The sequence below is a fragment of the Fonsecaea nubica genome (assembly GCF_001646965.1).
Source record: "Fonsecaea nubica strain CBS 269.64 chromosome Unknown Scaff91, whole genome shotgun sequence".
Classification (NCBI taxonomy): Eukaryota; Fungi; Ascomycota; class Eurotiomycetes; order Chaetothyriales; family Herpotrichiellaceae; genus Fonsecaea; species Fonsecaea nubica.
In genome coordinates this window covers 12,285-28,495 of record NW_019173764.1, presented here as the reverse complement: position 1 = coordinate 28,495, position 16,211 = coordinate 12,285, and the positions used below count along the sequence as shown (strand labels likewise).

The 16,211-nt window shown below is 54.0% G+C and overlaps 7 protein-coding genes across 7 annotated transcripts; 4 read left to right on the top strand and 3 right to left on the bottom strand.

Annotated features, from left to right (window-relative positions):
• Positions 1–439: 439 nt before the first annotated feature.
• On the bottom strand, positions 440–2,082 carry AYO20_09608 (hypothetical protein; the record flags this gene model as incomplete). The annotated part of the gene is made up of 3 exons (XM_022647877.1): positions 440–1,212; positions 1,270–1,617; positions 1,716–2,082. The coding sequence occupies 3 exons, from the start codon at positions 2,080–2,082 to the stop codon at positions 440–442; spliced, it is 1,488 nt and encodes a 495-aa protein (XP_022496124.1).
• A 2,289-nt stretch (positions 2,083–4,371) lies between these two features.
• AYO20_09607 (hypothetical protein) lies at positions 4,372–6,028 on the top strand (the record flags this gene model as incomplete). The annotated part of the gene is made up of 2 exons (XM_022647876.1): positions 4,372–4,388; positions 4,453–6,028. 2 exons carry the CDS (start codon positions 4,372–4,374, stop codon positions 6,026–6,028), a joined length of 1,593 nt encoding a protein of 530 aa, XP_022496123.1.
• Positions 6,029–7,319: 1,291 nt separating this feature from the next.
• Positions 7,320–8,139, top strand: AYO20_09606 (hypothetical protein; the record flags this gene model as incomplete). The annotated part of the gene is made up of 3 exons (XM_022647875.1): positions 7,320–7,348; positions 7,415–7,547; positions 7,609–8,139. 3 exons carry the CDS (start codon positions 7,320–7,322, stop codon positions 8,137–8,139), a joined length of 693 nt encoding a protein of 230 aa, XP_022496122.1.
• A 737-nt stretch (positions 8,140–8,876) lies between these two features.
• AYO20_09605 (hypothetical protein) lies at positions 8,877–9,548 on the top strand (the record flags this gene model as incomplete). Its single annotated transcript, XM_022647874.1, has 1 exon — positions 8,877–9,548. The coding sequence occupies one exon, from the start codon at positions 8,877–8,879 to the stop codon at positions 9,546–9,548; it is 672 nt and encodes a 223-aa protein (XP_022496121.1).
• A 917-nt stretch (positions 9,549–10,465) lies between these two features.
• AYO20_09604 (hypothetical protein) lies at positions 10,466–11,260 on the bottom strand (the record flags this gene model as incomplete). Its single annotated transcript, XM_022647873.1, has 1 exon — positions 10,466–11,260. One exon carries the CDS (start codon positions 11,258–11,260, stop codon positions 10,466–10,468), a length of 795 nt encoding a protein of 264 aa, XP_022496120.1.
• Positions 11,261–11,950: 690 nt separating this feature from the next.
• On the bottom strand, positions 11,951–13,682 carry AYO20_09603 (hypothetical protein; the record flags this gene model as incomplete). Its single annotated transcript, XM_022647872.1, has 4 exons — positions 11,951–12,344; positions 12,435–13,053; positions 13,110–13,564; positions 13,621–13,682. The coding sequence occupies 4 exons, from the start codon at positions 13,680–13,682 to the stop codon at positions 11,951–11,953; spliced, it is 1,530 nt and encodes a 509-aa protein (XP_022496119.1).
• A 949-nt stretch (positions 13,683–14,631) lies between these two features.
• AYO20_09602 (hypothetical protein) lies at positions 14,632–15,966 on the top strand (the record flags this gene model as incomplete). The annotated part of the gene is made up of 1 exon (XM_022647871.1): positions 14,632–15,966. The coding sequence occupies one exon, from the start codon at positions 14,632–14,634 to the stop codon at positions 15,964–15,966; it is 1,335 nt and encodes a 444-aa protein (XP_022496118.1).
• Between the last annotated feature and the right edge of the window lie 245 nt (positions 15,967–16,211).

Below are 16,211 nucleotides of genomic sequence, written 5' to 3'. Positions count from 1 at the left end.
CGTGTCGAGGCCTCGGCCTCTAGCTTTGAGCATCCAGCATCCATCCCCCCAGCCTCTTTAGACTCGTGGCTGCAGCCGACGTCTCTCTGAAGTGTCCGCTCCGCTGGACACATGCCGGCTTTCAGAGAGAAGTAAAAAGTCTCTCCTCTCACAGTATTCTTGAGAGGTTGCGAGGGGCAAGATACCAGCCCATGATTTTGACTGATCAGCCAAGTAGGGACATTGTGGATCGGAACAATGGGTGTCATTTCGACATTCGATACATCGGCAGTGAGTGACCTGTGGCCCGTCTCTCCGGCAGCCGGTCCGCCAGGCGGAGGCGATGCCGTGATGTGCTGTACTATGCTGTGCTGTGCTGGCACGGCTAGTTGAGTGGGAGCAGGCCTGGCAGACAAGTATATTGTTCGCTCTTCACGTCAAACCCTCTGACTTGGAGCTCTCACACACCCTGCTGAACGCGCTTCGCTCCAAGCTCCTTGTTTTGCAGGTGTCGAACGACCATGGCGTTCACAATCATGGCGGCGCTCAGCACGGCGCAGGTGATGTAGCCCTTCTCGTAGCGCGGAGCGTCGACCTGCTTCCACACCAGCAGGGGGAGCCAGGCCTGGACGGCGTAGGAGAACTCGTTCATGGAACCCGTGACGAAGGCGCGCTCCTCGTTGTCGTGGGTGCAGATCTCGTGCGCCCACGCGTAGCACAGGCCGCTGAGCCCGCCGCCCGCGCCCACCAGGATGAAACACGTCCACTTCCACCCCATGGGCACGTCCCACACGGCCAGGCTGATGTAGATGACGATGTTGACCAGGTTGGCCGCGATGATGGGCGGCCACCTCGCCCCGTGCAGGAACGTGTCGGAGCTCCACGCGTACATGAGCGTCGTCACCACCTGCACCGCCGCGCTGGCCGACGGGATCGCGTTGATCTGCGTGATGGTGTATTTCGGATGTTGCGAGTCCTTGAGGAACAGCGAGAAAAACGGCTGCGGGATCGCGTTGTTGTTGACGAAGATGGTGAACATGATGACGATGCCGTAAAAGTGCCACGACTGGAAGATCTTCTTGATCTTGGTCCACGTGTACGGCTGGCGACCGCTGCGTCCTTCGAGAAGCATTCGCGTTTGAGCCAGTTCGATCTCGGCTTTGCTGAGATAAAAGGCCTGGCACGTCTCCGGGACGTCCGGGTAGAACAGATAGCCTGCTACTGCGACGGGCACTGAGAAGAAGTCAGTCACACGGTCACCCAACACAGGCTGGTAGTGGCACGACTTACCAGCGATGCACCCGTCAACGATAAACAGCCACTGCCATCCGCGGAGTCCCCCCCTTCCCTCGAGATGGTAGACCGCCGCCATCAGATAGCCGCTGAACATGCCCGCGAGGGCACTGGAGGTGTGGAATATGCAGGACCGCTTGGCCAACTCGTCGCGTCGATACCAACATCCGATCAGATACTGGACACCCGGGTAGAAGCCGCTCTCTGCGAGGCCGATCAGGAACCGCAGCACGTAAATGGGCTTGATCGTGTCGCAGGCCGCCATGCACATAGTCAGGGCGGACCAGACAGTCTGGATGCATGGGATGTATATCGAGGCCCGAACGCGTGTTAGGAGTAGGTTTGCTAGAGACAGCCAAAAAGATCACAGATACAAGTCAGCAAAAGGCTCGATGGCTCGAAGTCCAGAGTGGCAAAGGGGGGGGGGGGGGGGAACGCCGAACATGGAATAGCTCCCAGCACGTATCCGACCGTCCACAGCGTCTGCATGTAGTTCAGCTGGTTGCCATAGAGGCCCAGATCCTCCTTCATGCCCGATACGAAGGCGTTGCTGATGTTGAGCTGGTCCAGGTATTTGATAAAGAAGCCAAACCCGGCGAGACTCAGCATCGCCGCGTCGAGCTTGAAGAGGAACGCGCGCTCAATGGGGTCTTTGTCGAGCGTGTCCCACAAGTATGACTTCCAGGTTTGTTTCCCCCGGGGCGCTTCGACGGGTGTCACATCATCGATGGAGGTGTCAGAAACCCTGGCCCCTTTGATCGGGGAGGAGTATACCGTGGCTGGCGGTGAGATGGGAAGGTCTTTCTCCATGGCTCTCGAGGTATGCTGTAAACTCCACAGGGGTGTCTCAGATGGTGGTTACCTGAATCCTGGTATCGCACCGTAACATCACATCCTGAAGAGATATACTCCCTAGACTTGTTGCAAAAAGCATTTGGACGCGCGGCTGATTGTTTGATACATCAGGAGACCTACAAGGTCTGCGAGCCAGTCACGACAAGATGTTGCTTCTGGAAAGTCAGTCTTCAAAACCGGCGCAGTCGGAAAGCCAAACGAGCGAGGACAAAGCCGCTTAGAAATTCGAGATTCGCGGGAACGAACCAATTGACCTTTTGATGTCAGGCTTCTCCCCGTGCGGTCAGCAAGCGATGGTGGATGAGGTCAAGACACAACTAGCCAGACGGAGCAATGGCGAAAGAGAGACCAGGTCCAATAATGGTAAGACCAGGGTGAAGGTATCGATATGTTGCCGAAGGCCATGTAGACCATCTGGGGTCTTTTTCAACGGACTGAAGCGAAGACTGCATCAAGGGATGAAAGGTGACCAGGTCTTTGTCGTCGCTCCGCCCTTTTCGGTAAAGGCTTATCCCCCCCTCGAAGGGCTGACCTGTTTGATTCGTGATCCGTTCAGAAAGCATCCATTATCCTCATCGAGAACCACTGGACGCGATGACTAAAGCCACGTGGAAGCGGTTCGTGCGAGGAGATATGGCGCCTGTTCGGCTTTGACATGATCGCGCAGGAGATGGTTGCGAGACTCTGCGCACCTTTTGAGAAATGAAACCATCAAATCGAAATTCATCTCTGTCCATGCCTTTGACATGCTGATCCGGTGTCGACTGATCTCCTGTACCTCGAGCCCTGCAGCCAGCGACTCCTGGACCCTGCATGTCTTCAATCTGGAGGTATCGGCACAAGTACCTGGTCACTTTCCTGAACGGTTCTCCCACACACGATACTCGATGCTTCTGCAAGTCTCGCTTATGTTTGGCGCTAGAAGCATTCGCTGGACAAAAACTCGTCTCCTCATTATTATCTTTGCTTCGGCACCGAACTTGTCAAGGATCTGGCACTCGTGGGGCCGATATGTCCGCCGTCACTGGAGATGATGCATCGAAGAATTCTGGCGTAGCCTCGTGATGGAGGATCGAACACCCGGAATTTCTTTCCCTGGAGTGGTCTGAAGAAGGTGGAAGGACACATACTCGTAGCATCGTCAGATGCCATCGAGTCACACCTTTTTGCTTTGCCTAGAAAAGGTAAACATCACACTGCGTATGATTAGTGGAAACTCACCGCTTGGACGAACTTTGTTCCTGTGCTAAACGGGCCACGGTCTTATCAAGGTCGCCGAGTGTGAACGGTCCGTGTGTACGCCGGCTCTGTTTTTAATACAACTTGGTACGTGCTTGGGAGGCGGCTCGGAGGTATGTAGACGAGGTACAGGAATCACTCTTGGTTCGGCTCTTGGCTCGGCTTCTTCCTCCAAATTGATCCTTTCCTCATATACCCAAGATCTACCCTGCCATTGAATCCCAAGTGCGCGAGTAATGCACGGTTAAGTCTGACGCGACCTTACCCCCAACGAGTCCCAGGAAGCATCAGAAAGAGAACCCCGAGCTTGGTGCATCCCTCGAACAGCAGATGTGTAGAGGGAACGGTCGGCCAATGCAACAGCAACAGTCAATCGAGACCAACAACCACAACCACACACACAACAAGGCTCAAACTGGCCGAACTCTTCAAGGACGAACATCACGACCTACTCGTAAACGCGGACATGTGACTAAGCCAATCGCCGTGCGAGGAATTGCCTATCATTTCCGTGTCTGAACTCTCCCCTTGCGGCAAGGCGCAAGATCCTATCTTCCTCTTCGATAGAGCGCCGGAAACGATCCGCCCTCGAGCACGCCTCGGCTTACTCGAATCGGTGGAACTCTGCGCCGTTTGAGCGAGATTTCCACTTGCAGGGGGAAAGAGAGATCGTGACAAAGTCTGCAACAGGTGGAGAAGATTTGGTCAATACATGGGCAGGCATTCGATCCTTGGCCAAGGACCATCGAGGCTACCGATACGACGAATCGGAAAATCCTGTCGACTCCCTGTCATATCTCCGTGTATATGCCCTCTTTTGCCACCGAGAGTCTATGGATCCCAAACCTGAATAAAAGTCTTTGCTGCATGAGCACGGGAGATGGGAGACATTGGGCCTGAAAAGAGCAGGGAGAATCGCAATCCGACTCGCTTACGGGTGGTACATCACGCAGCAACAAGGCGGCCAAAGGTTACTGTAACATTCATCAATTGTGACACCAAGTCATGGCGTGCGACGGAACGTCAGTCCCAAGTAGCCTTGTCCCATGCAGCTCGGGTTTCGCATCGACGACGACAGTCCCAAAGCGTCGGACGGTTGGCAGGGAGTCGACCAGTGAGCCTCTTTCCCGTCAAGTTCAAGCCGAGACCAAATATCACCGAGGGGAACGATGGCGCCGTCCTCAATAACGCAGACAAGAAATGGAAAATCTCTACACCCTCGGATGTCTGTCAACGACACAAGAAACGTACACACGACAACAAAGGGGACGACCACAAGTTGGCCGATCTTTCCCATGCTGGATACGTTCTTGCTTGCCGGGTTCTAGGCAGCAGCAATCCCTTTGACGTAGCGGCCCTGCCATTATCGCCTCGAGATTCCCACCTGATCAAACTCGCACATTCGTTCGGTCTGTTTCTAGGTGGCGCGGCCACGCCAGACAAGCTCGTGGCCCGTGACATAGCTGACGGCTGGGTCTCGGATGTTCAGCTGTCGTTGTCCAACAAGGCATTACTTCATGCCCTAATTGCGCTGGGTGCCTCGATCTGTGCTGGTGGGAGTAAAGAGAGAAATGATACGTACATCACGTACGCAGCCAAGCACAAATTAGTCGCCATTTCGAGCCTCCGCACGGTTTCGACGGAGCAGTTGCAGACATATCGTAGCATGATCCTGATCCGGCTCCTGGTGGCATGCGAGTTCTACATTGAAGATATCGCCGCCGCCGAAGTGCACCAGAAAGCGCTGCACCACCTCTTTAGTGATATGGTAAGGGGAAGCAGCATCTCCCACTTGTCGATTGGCACAAGCGACATCTGGACGGCGGCGATCCAGGGCCGTCGCACCCGATTCAGGGAAGGTGACCACGATCCCGGCCCATGGCAACAGTGTTTCTCGGCCGCTGCGTTCCGGCTTGTAAAGGAATATGCATCGGCGTCTGTCCAGCACTTACTGCAAACAGACTCGATCGACAGCTCCCTCCGATTCAATGTCAAGATTTTGGCGATTGTGGAAAGGATCAGGAACATTGCCTTCATAGACGAGGCCGCTAAGAGTTCGTCTTGGAGTGCAGACAACCGCGACGTGGAGCATGAAATCAAGCGGTGGCTGAATTTCTACCGTGTCGAGACCTCGAAGCTCTTGAACAACGTCGCCGTGGACCACACCGAGGCGCTGTTGTCGGGTAACATGACCTCGGAGTTTGTCACATATCACGCGCTGAGCTGCGCCATGGCTTTGGCCCTGCGGTCTCAATGGCTGCTTATGGGCCACGTCAACTCTGTGGCTCGAATCCAGCTCCGGTACTGGAACTTGAACGCACATGCAACTGAGGAGAGGCTTCGGAAGACGATCCGGATCCTCGAGACAAGCTCGATCAGACCGGGTCAGGAGAACATGTGGTTCTATATCCTGTTCATGCACGCGATATTTGTGCAATACCTGAACCACATCAACTCGCTCGTGGTGAAGGTGAAAGAGGAAGGAGGCCCAGCGGACAGCAATGGCGTGCTTTCCGAGGCACTCGAGAGACTCTGTCGAGAAAAGGTCCGTCGCGGTTTCTGCGGTGTGGTGCAGGCAAAGGAGATCCTCCGTGGGTTTTGGTATCACAAGTGCTGTGACGATGCTCGCTTGAACGAGGTCTGGCGCATCTTGGCCGGGTAAGATGGACCACAGCACAGCACAACACAATACGAGCACGATCTGCTAGTGAGAGATATCTTCAGTCTATACCAGGTTTGCAGAATTTCGGGGGGAAGCCCTACTCCCCCGTTTTAGGTAGGGTATTCACCCTTGACCCAAAGCTTTCCCCTGACTAATTTCAGCCACGTGGTTTGTTTTCATCTCTGATGTCTTTCTCAAAACAAACATGTGTAAAATTAGCCTCTTCTCAAAAAATGTACTTGTAGCTTCCTCAATTAACAGATGGCTTCCGTCATACTTTTTGATCTTGCTTTGTAGTCTGATTTGTACGAGGTAGGTAGTTTGGAGGTGTTTATTCACTACCCCAAGTGAGGCACGAGGCTATGCTTGGAAAGGGGTTGGTTGGTTGGTTGGTTGGTCGATCAGCGGGCGGAATTACCGTCGTTTCGGGCTGTTTATAGCCGAGCGGCGGCAGACAACAACCACACAAGCTGACCGAGTAGACTTTGACGTCACTCTACTCACGTTGACGCTTATTGATGCCTATCGATGCGCATCCAAGCATCCGAGAAATAAATTCTGTTTTTCTGATGTGGTTGTATAAGTACGAACGAGTATGACTACAACAGTGTGAATTAAATAGAGGGTTTGAGGACTGGAGGACTAAAGGAATGTACTCACCCCTCAAACTCCCCTCCCTTGCCCTGCCCTGCCCTGCCCTGCACCATATCAGGGTCTTGTGTCCCATGTATCCATGTCTCATGAACCTACATACCAAGACATCTACCTGGGTATTTACCTAGATACCTATTAGATACCTGAGGTAGGAAGGGAGACGAAGTGACGTCGGTGGGAATCTACCATCACCATGACTACCTACCTAGGTACTTACCCAGGCATCAGGCTGCCAAATATCTGGCGAGGTGGGCATCGTCTGTGCTCAGTCAGTTGGTAAGTGCTCTCACACGGCCGACTCAGTCAAGCAAGGTATGGACATACATAGTCGGTCAGGTAGGGTGGTAGGTCAGTCGAGATGTAAACAGTAAACAAAGAGCAATCACAAACAGCAATCAGCATTCACGCTGTGATTCCACAGATTCGGAAATTCACATACTCGTAACCCAAGTACCTAGCCATGGTCCCCATCTTCGCTTGAACTGTCTCTTACCTACCCATCCATCCATCAACCCATCAACCCACCTACATGGTGCCTGCATGCTGCCTGCCTAGGTGACTACCCTGTGGCGGTGCTCTCACTGCTCGTGTCTACTTGTCTTGAACGACAACAGAAAAAGAAGGAATACCCATTGTGATGGCTGAACATCCTACATGGCTTCCAGCGTGAGTATTTCCTTACTCTCATACTCCTCAGGTACCTACTTCCTATGAACTCACACCAACTTACAGTTTCAGGGTCTACCTCTCCGGCGCCTTCTCCGACATGACCATCGTCTGCGCGGACACAAAATTCCAAGTCCACAAGGTCGTCGTCTGCTCTCAGTCGTCCTTCTTCAACACGGCATGCAGCGAGCCGTGGGCCGTACGTGCAGTGCTTCAATTCATGCCTTTGTCCCCTCCCAGGATCTTACTTTACAAAACAGAAGTCCAAACAACCCACCGTCGATGTAAGCGATGATGACGTTGAAGCCGTCAAGAGAATGATCGACTTCTTCTATCGCGGCGATTATCAGGATTTCGAAACCGACAAATTCACCCAACACGCCCAAGTTTTCGCCATCGCAACAAAGTACAACATCGACAAACTCGCTCAAAAGGCGGCTGATAAGTTCTGGAACGCAAACATCAAGTGCTGGGACGCAGAGGCCTTCTTAAAGTCCGTCCCCATCATCTTTCTTGGTACTCCCGAACAGGTGCTCGGACTTCGGGATGTGGCCACTCGTTGCGTTCGTGTTCATTTCATCCAACTTGGTGGAGACGCCGACATCCAGGCTCTGTGGCGCGAGACCTGTACCTCTACCCCGACATTCACCTTTCACCTGCTCCAATCGTTCCACGGCAATCCCCTCATGGGATATTGTGAAAAATGTGGATATGGCCAGGCCATGGAACCTCATCAGTATCGTTGTCTAAAATGTCGGAGCAGGCATGCAACCATGAAGGACTTCAAATAGGGGCGATGCAGACCCAAACGAGCCCAGAACTTGCTGAGGGTGCCGAAGAAAGATAAAAGTCTCGCTTGCACCACAACAGTGCTGCTTCCCTCTTACGAGTCCCTTCGAAGGGCCAGAGGTCACCTGTAGAGGCGCGTGGTGAAGCGTAGGAACCACGCAGGTCGACGATCAATACTGGAGACAGAATCAGTTGCTTCGTTTGCTGCGAGGAATACTTATCGTCGTCGGAGAGAGAGACAGGAGGACAGATGTATTTCCAGCTCCTCGTCCGGTTCTGAGTTCTTTTCAGGCACCCAGCAACCTTGTCTAGTGTTGTCGTCTTTGGATGGAATAGCTTTGTCGACGAGGCAGGGTTTCTGAGCCTTAAGCTTCGGCATTACCTTCCTGCATTCGGTCAGGGCTGGAAGCCAGGTTAAGAATATGATCAATATCAACTGTTTCCAAAGCACAGTCTTTGCGTTGCTTTTAGAGAAAAGTCGCAAAGAAGCTGGATCGGAATTACCCGCCGGATTGGCCACCTGTGGCCCACAGAGATCTTGACCAATTCCGAGTTGTCTCTGACGAGGACTGCCATCAGGCAAGCAAAGGGTTTGAGTCTACGGACCCGTTGTTGGAGTCCTGATGATGCTAATGATAACGACTTCCGAGCCTGTTGTTCTGTTGATTCATTTTCCAACTACCTAGACAAATCAGCCTGCTCTGACAATAGGAGGGAAATCGTCACATGTAATCCCCTCATGGCAGACTCAACAACGCACCCGGTGGGAGACAATCCATTCCTACAGCGGGCGTATGCACTCTCGAGCGCGGTCGAGGCACGCGACCTCTACAACGAGTGGGCTCTTGAATATGACAAAGACCTCGAGGCCGAGGAATACGCTGCCCCAAAGCTTGCAGCGCAGGCATTGGTCGACGCGCTAGACGGTCGACAAAGTGAGGGCCAGCTGGGGGGGCTTCAAGTCCTAGACGCCGGCTGTGGAACAGGCCTAGTCGGAATCGAGCTTGCGAAATTCGGCGCTCAGCATGTTACAGGTCTGGATATCAGCCAGGGCATGCTCGAGGTGGCGCGCAAGACAGGCGTCTACGGCGCGCTGGAGCAGGCCGACCTGTCACTTCCAATCGCAAAGCCAGACGACGCCTTTGACGCGGTCATCTGCGTAGGCACCCTGACACGCGGGCATGTGGGACCGCAGGTGGTCAAAGAATTCGTCAGGGTCGTGAAACGGGGAGGATTCATCGTCGCGACTGTGCTCGATGATATCTGGGAGAGCGCCGGGTTCAGTGCCGAGGTCGAGCGCTTGCGGGCGGCTGGCGATGGTGGCAGGATCGAGGTCTTGCGTTCAGATGTGGTGGGATTGAGATCGACAAGCAATGTGGGAGGGAGGTTGCTGGTGCTTCGAAAGGTATAGGGATGGATTGATAGAAGGGTGTTGAGACGTACGTAGGTGGGAGCGAAGGTGGGCGCAGTTGCTGCTACTCGTACACGCAAAGCGTTCCTCTCTTTTCATATGGCAGCTTCAAGCACGGGACAAATTGTCGACAACGGTCTGGAAAATGAAGAGGCTAGCTATATTTCTAGAGACTCTCGTCTTAAAGTAATAGTTGTACTCGGAATGGAGCAGTTGACTTGTCTGGATAGATAGGTAGAGGCTGCGCATTGCCATGACTAGTATTCAGCCCAAAGGCCCCATTTAGGGGGCAACAAACCCCCAGTATTTGGGGGCGAGTCACCTAACTTGAGGTGTCAACCCCTAAACCCTGGGTCTCGGCGGTACTCACAGGGACAAGGCTTTCACTTGGCACTGGCTGGTACGAGTGCCCTATTCCTTAGTAAGTAGGTGCCTAGATACCTACCTAAAGTACTAAGTACAAATCTAAGAGGTAATTACTACCGACTACATTGCTCACACCAAGTGCCCGTGACCTTCCCTATTTCACCTCTGTTTAGACGTTGACTGGGCTTTGAAGTTCGTCCGCAGCTTCCTGGTTTCATGTACAAATCCTCTCGTACTACTTTCCTTTCCGATTACCCTTATTCCTCTGTGGCTGAGAGAGAGCAGCCTCCCTCTGTATGCATCCTGCCAACAGGGTGGGAGATCTCATACCTGAATCCCCCTTTGCCCTATCTTGTTGATATATCTTCTCGTCCATACCGCCTTCTTCATCTCTTCTTCTCAACGGCCGTCGTTTTATATAGTGTGGCCTCATTGGCACGGATGGACAAACATATCCATGGACGGCACGTTCTTTCAGTGCAGGTCTTTCGGCTTTTGCAAGCCCCGGTGTCCATGCGAAGCAAAGCACCAAGCAGACATGAATGCTGCCCTCAAGTGCATTGATCCGAGAACTGAAAGTAATGTTGATGAAATTCATATGCGGTCTCCAGAGTCACAGCAGCCGGGTCGAATGGCGCGTGAAATTGGCCATGCTGAAGCGGGTCTTGAATATACAAGTCTGGGTATTCCATGGGTGAGATATTGATATCCCATCCAAACTCCGGGTTCAGGCTTAGCCAGGATGACGCATCTTGTGGTAATGAAGGGCCGACCTCAGGACCACCCATTTGATCGGGAGAGAACAACGGATCCGAATACCCATCGATCTGCTCTGCGGAGGAAACATGACTCGGCGAAGGGAATAGCGTCTCGAACCAGAACAATTGCTCTTCCTCCATATCCCAGGAAAAGCTGTCATGCTGTTGCGGCGGGAAGACATATTGCTGCGTCCCGACGCTGGTGACGCTCCGAATACAGTCTTGTGCCGTGACCGAGTCTGTAGGCGGCACAGAGACCGAGCAATGATGGTGTGAGGAGGGAGGGGAGGATGAGCTCCCCGGCTCAGGCTTCGACTCTGCTTCAGCAGTCTGCCCCCGCTGCGGCTTCGACCACACCCAGTCCGGCGGCTTCTTGTCCACGGTCAGAAACACACACGGCTTATTCTTGCGCCGACAGCTCACACAGCTCACACAGCTGTCCTGCTGCAGTTCCCGCCGCGGTGTCGTGAGGAGACATCGCGTCTTGCTCCTGCGGCAGCCTACACAGGCAATCGAAGCGCGGTAGTAACCGAGCTTGGAGCCCCGCGACGCTGGCGGCGGCTGGCGAGGGCGCGAGTACGGAGACATACTTGTCCTCGTACTCGTGCTGGTGCTTGTACACGTAGACGAAGAAATCTCCGGCGGTGGGGTTTCAATAGTACACAAAAAAGGGGGGCACGGTAATGGACTATGCCTGTACAAATGTCTGTACTTGTGTATATGTATATATCTCTATGTCGTCTTTATTGAAAAGGCCCAAGCCACAAGCCGTTGACAGTAGAGTAGAGCGAGGAAGAGAAAAACCCGAGATATCAGAACGAACCACAAAGAGGATCTCACCCCGCGGTTGTCTAGATGGAGTCTTATCGTGGCCCAGAGCATGGCACCGCGCGGTGAGGTCCGCTTCTACTACACACTGGAGGCACACGCACATTCCATATATGGACGTAGTAGGTACCTAGTACCCACCTATGCACTTAACTGACTAGAGCGGGGATGGAATTGGGGATGTACGAGGCAGAGGTGGATAGATTGGCAGGACTACCGCGGGTCAGTAGGTGAGACGGGATTGGCTTAGTCAAGTCTCCTACATATGTAGTCAAGAATGTACGAGGTACTGGTAGGAGGTACGCGCAACTGTGCCACGGCGGTCCAAGGGTGCTGTATATAGGTAGGTTGGCAAGCCTGTGCTTGGTGGCTGGGTCTGGTCAGAATCTCTCCCTCTTGATAAAGTCCACCCAATGAGCCGGGGAAGTGTTGTTATTCCAACCTTTAAGATCATACAACGCTCTTGTCACCGGCAACCACGGTCTCTTTCCCATCCACGCTGCTCGCCTCCTCACCACCACCACCAGCGGCGGGGGCGGCAATCCTCCCGTCCAGCCTCGCGTCGTCTTCAATGTGCTTGGGCACGATGACCGTGTCCTCGTGGAAGTAGTTCGTGTCACTGACGTACAGCACCGTGACGGTGTACAGGAACAGGATGCCGACAAAGTAGCACGCGAATTGGAAGGAGAGCTGGGTGATGTAGGTGCCGCCGTTGCCGTCGATGATGAAGCTGAACATCATGCCCAGCGCGGTGGTGCCGCGGAAGCACGACGCCCGCCGGGCCAGGCGTTCCGGGTCGTTGGTCAGCGCGCAGATGACGTATTGGGTCGCGATTTGGTAGATGCTTTTTTTGGGGGAGGAGTCAGTGAGGTTTGCTTTTGAGAATGAAATATTCTATGGAGAGCTTTGTATGGGGGGGGGAGTTCTCTCTCACCTGTACACACTCCCGTAGATGATGTAGATGACAAACGCGCCGGCAAAGCCCGGATCCGTCCAGTCGGTCGACGGTCCCGCCTCGTGTCGGTTCAGATGGTGTTGGGCCAGCCAGGCCGCCTCGGCCGCACAGATGGCCAGCGTGACGGCGCTCATGACCGAAATGCCAATCAGGGCCCGGGTCTTTCTGCGCCCGAACCGGGGGTTGTCGAGGATGTAGGTCATGCCGAAGCTGGCGGGCAGCTGGATGAAGTTGAACATGACGTTGTTGAGCGAGCGGGTGCGCAGGTTGAAGTAGTAGCCGTTGAGCGAGCTCTGGAGGGCCAGGGCCATCTCGGCGACGAAGATGGCCGGCAGCAGCATCATGAACCGGTAGTCCTTGATCATCTCGACGATGCCCTCCAGCTCGCTCTTCAGCGACGGCTGCTTGAAGATGGCGATCTTGGTCCCGTCGCTGCGCACCACCTTTGCAGGCCGCACGAGCAGTGTCAGGGCCAGGACCATGGCCAGGACCTGGATCACAACGAACACGACGTAGACTGGCGTGGGAGCGCCGGCGTCTTGCCGCGCGCTGTGTATGTTGATGCCGAGAGCCACGAGAGCTGCGATCGTCGAGCCACCTGTTGCGGGTAAACATCTTCCCCCACCCCCAAATCAACTCTTTGCCAGAGCTTACCTTCACACATGCACCATTGGATTGTCATGAACAGAGCCTTGTCCTTCTCTTCAGCGTACGAGTACGCAATGGCGCCGGCAGACGCCCACAGAAGCGCCGCCGATACCCCTTCAATGCCTCCACCGAGGTATGCCAGCCACGAGTGTCCGCTTCGGTCGAAGTACCAGAGACCACCTGCAACCAGGGTGAGCAACGCGAAGTCAAAAGCGAGGGTCCTCTCGAGGAATATAGTTGACTGACCCGTGTAGAGACTATATCCAATCGACCCGAGAAAGACCGTGTAGTTTGGGCCGATGAGATTCATCACCGAGCCCGCAAACCACCCGGTGATGAAGAAGACACCATACAGGATGGCATTGACGTTTGCTGCCACGGCTTGAGACGACGGTTTCCCTCCACCGGCTCCGAGACCTGTCAAGGCGAGGTAGATGCCCGGGAGACATAGGAGCATCAACCTGGGCGACGAGATCAGAACACAACCCTTGACAACCCGTGGGAGGGAGAGACGTACCCAGCAATCAGGTTCTGGATGAAAGGGTGATTGAGGCGCAGGTCTGCTCTCTTCAGCCCCATTTTGAGAGTCGTTCTGGCTTGTCAGGAATGTAAAAGTGTATAGGACACTTGATGCAGTGTGTTATAGCTGAGTGATACACAGGACCCAAGCGAAATCTCTCTGGAGGGCCTTGAAGCACATCGCCCTTTTTATATCTTGTATCCAGAGTTAGGTATCTACAAGTCCACAGGTGCGAGAACCATGAAAATGATGCTCGAGCGAGTCTCACCGTCACATCACCACCCACGCACTCCCCTCTACAAAGTCACAAGGCAACCGAACCGCGGACCCATGTCGATCCCTCTCCTGCATCTCGGCACTGTATCAGTCGCCCATGCAGAACCTGGGTGGCTGGTGGAGTTGATAATCCTGGCAAAGGATTGCAGTGGAGCATCTCCCCAAGAGTGTCAACATGAAGATCTGGAGAAGGAAAGAGAGAGGAGAGGAGAGGAGAGAGGGTTGACGATGACTGACAAAGGCACGAATGGGATACACACGGGCACACGGGCACAATGGATCATTTTCGGGGGAATCTGAAATCGCTACCAAGGGGCAGGCATTCGCTTGGGGTCTCTTTTTGCATTGGCGCATCGACACTAAATCAGGTGGATATCGGCACTGTATCTGTAGCCAACCATGGCGAGGTATACACAAAGGAGGGGCCATCAACGTCGATCCATGTCCTTGATGCCACGGAGGAAGAATGAGGAGAAGCACTTGCACCACCAGAAAATCCAAGCACGTTGTTGGGAGAGGAGGACTCGGTATGGATCAATAGGACAGATACACTTACGAATATCTCGTAGTCATGGAGAGTGGAGGATCTCTTACACCAGGAAAGAAATTCATGGTGGGCACACCGTATGTACGATGTTGTTCCGCAGGTAATATAAAGGGCAGAGAGAGGGAACTAATCTGCTAGATGAACTCGAATGTGTATACCCAGACATCAATCTACATCCTACGACGATGAATCCCATCCGCTCTGCTTTTTCACTCCTCCATGCACCTTTCGCAGCGTCATCACGAAACGCGTGGAGGGGTTTGATAAGACGGCAGTGTCGCCAAAATACCCCTCAAGTCCGATCGTTTACCGCCAGACACGGACTCTACTCTGCTTCCACCCTGACCGTCAACCAGCAGCGACTATGGGACACCCTACACCACACCGCACAATGGGGAGCGACGCCCGAAGGAGGCGTTCGACGCCTGACTCTCACCCCAGAAGACAAGGCTGTCCGCGACTGGTTCGTCGACACAGTGCAGCAATACGGGGCCACGGTCAAGGTCGATGAGATGGGGAATCTCTTCGCCATCAGACCGGGCCAAAACAACGACATTGCCCCCATCGGCATCGGATCCCATCTGGATACCCAGCCCGCAGGAGGACGATACGATGGCATCCTGGGCGTCCAAGCTGGGGTCGAGATCCTCAAAGTCTTGCACGAAAATAACTACACCACCTACGCCCCGATCGCTGTGATCGACTGGACGAACGAGGAAGGGGCCCGTTTCAATACGGGTATGTTATCCAGCGCTGTATGGGCGGGCAACGTGTTGTTGGAAGACGCATACAACCACATAGATTCGGATGGCCTGCGCTTTAAAGACGAACTCGCGAAGATCGGATACCTTGGACCTGTCAAGGCCACTCACACTGCAAACCCTCTCTCGGCTCATTTTGAATATCATATCGAGCAAGGTCCCGTTCTGGAAGAAGACGGCAAGTCCGTCGGCGTCGTGACTGGAGTTCAAGGAATGACCTGGCTCATGGTGACGGTAAATGGGCGATGTCAGCACTGTGGCACCACGCCGATCGATCGACGAGCCGACGCTCTTCTCGCAGCAGCGCAGATGATCTCTCGCATAAATACCGTCGCCTGGGAACACAAGGGCGTGACCACCGTCGGGGTCATCAATTCCGAACCACAGTCGCCCGGCACGATTCCTGGAACAGTCACTTTCAGCGTCGACATTGAACATCTCTCCAACCATACTCTGGACAAGATGGCCGATATCGTCCGAGAACTGTGCGCCTCGATAGCGGAGAGTAACAGCTGCACCGTCGATATCAAGCAGATCTGGAGGAGTGCCGGGGTCGAGTTCCACAAAGACTGCATCGACGCGGTGCGGTCGTCGGCGATCGAGCTCGTGGGTAAGGATGGGTATCGAGAACTCCCTGCTGGGGCAGGCCACGACAGCGTCAACACTTCGTACATCTGTCCCACGTCGATGGTGTTTATCCCGTCAAAGAACGGCATCTCACACCACCCGACCGAGTATTCCACACCCGAGCACTGGTAAGCCAAGCGCAAAACCGTCATATTAGAGATCTCCGCACACTAATAATTGAAACTTGACAGTGCTTTGGGAACGCAAGTGTTGTTGAACGCCGTCCTGCGATACGACCAGGGTCTGAAAGCGCGTGGATAGCCTAGCTCCGGATAGATGGACAGGTATTCGACAAGAAGAGGATATAATGTTGATCACAGCTGTGCCGAAGGCATTTCTGACCTGTGCTCCCGACTCACCTCGAGCGATTGCAATGC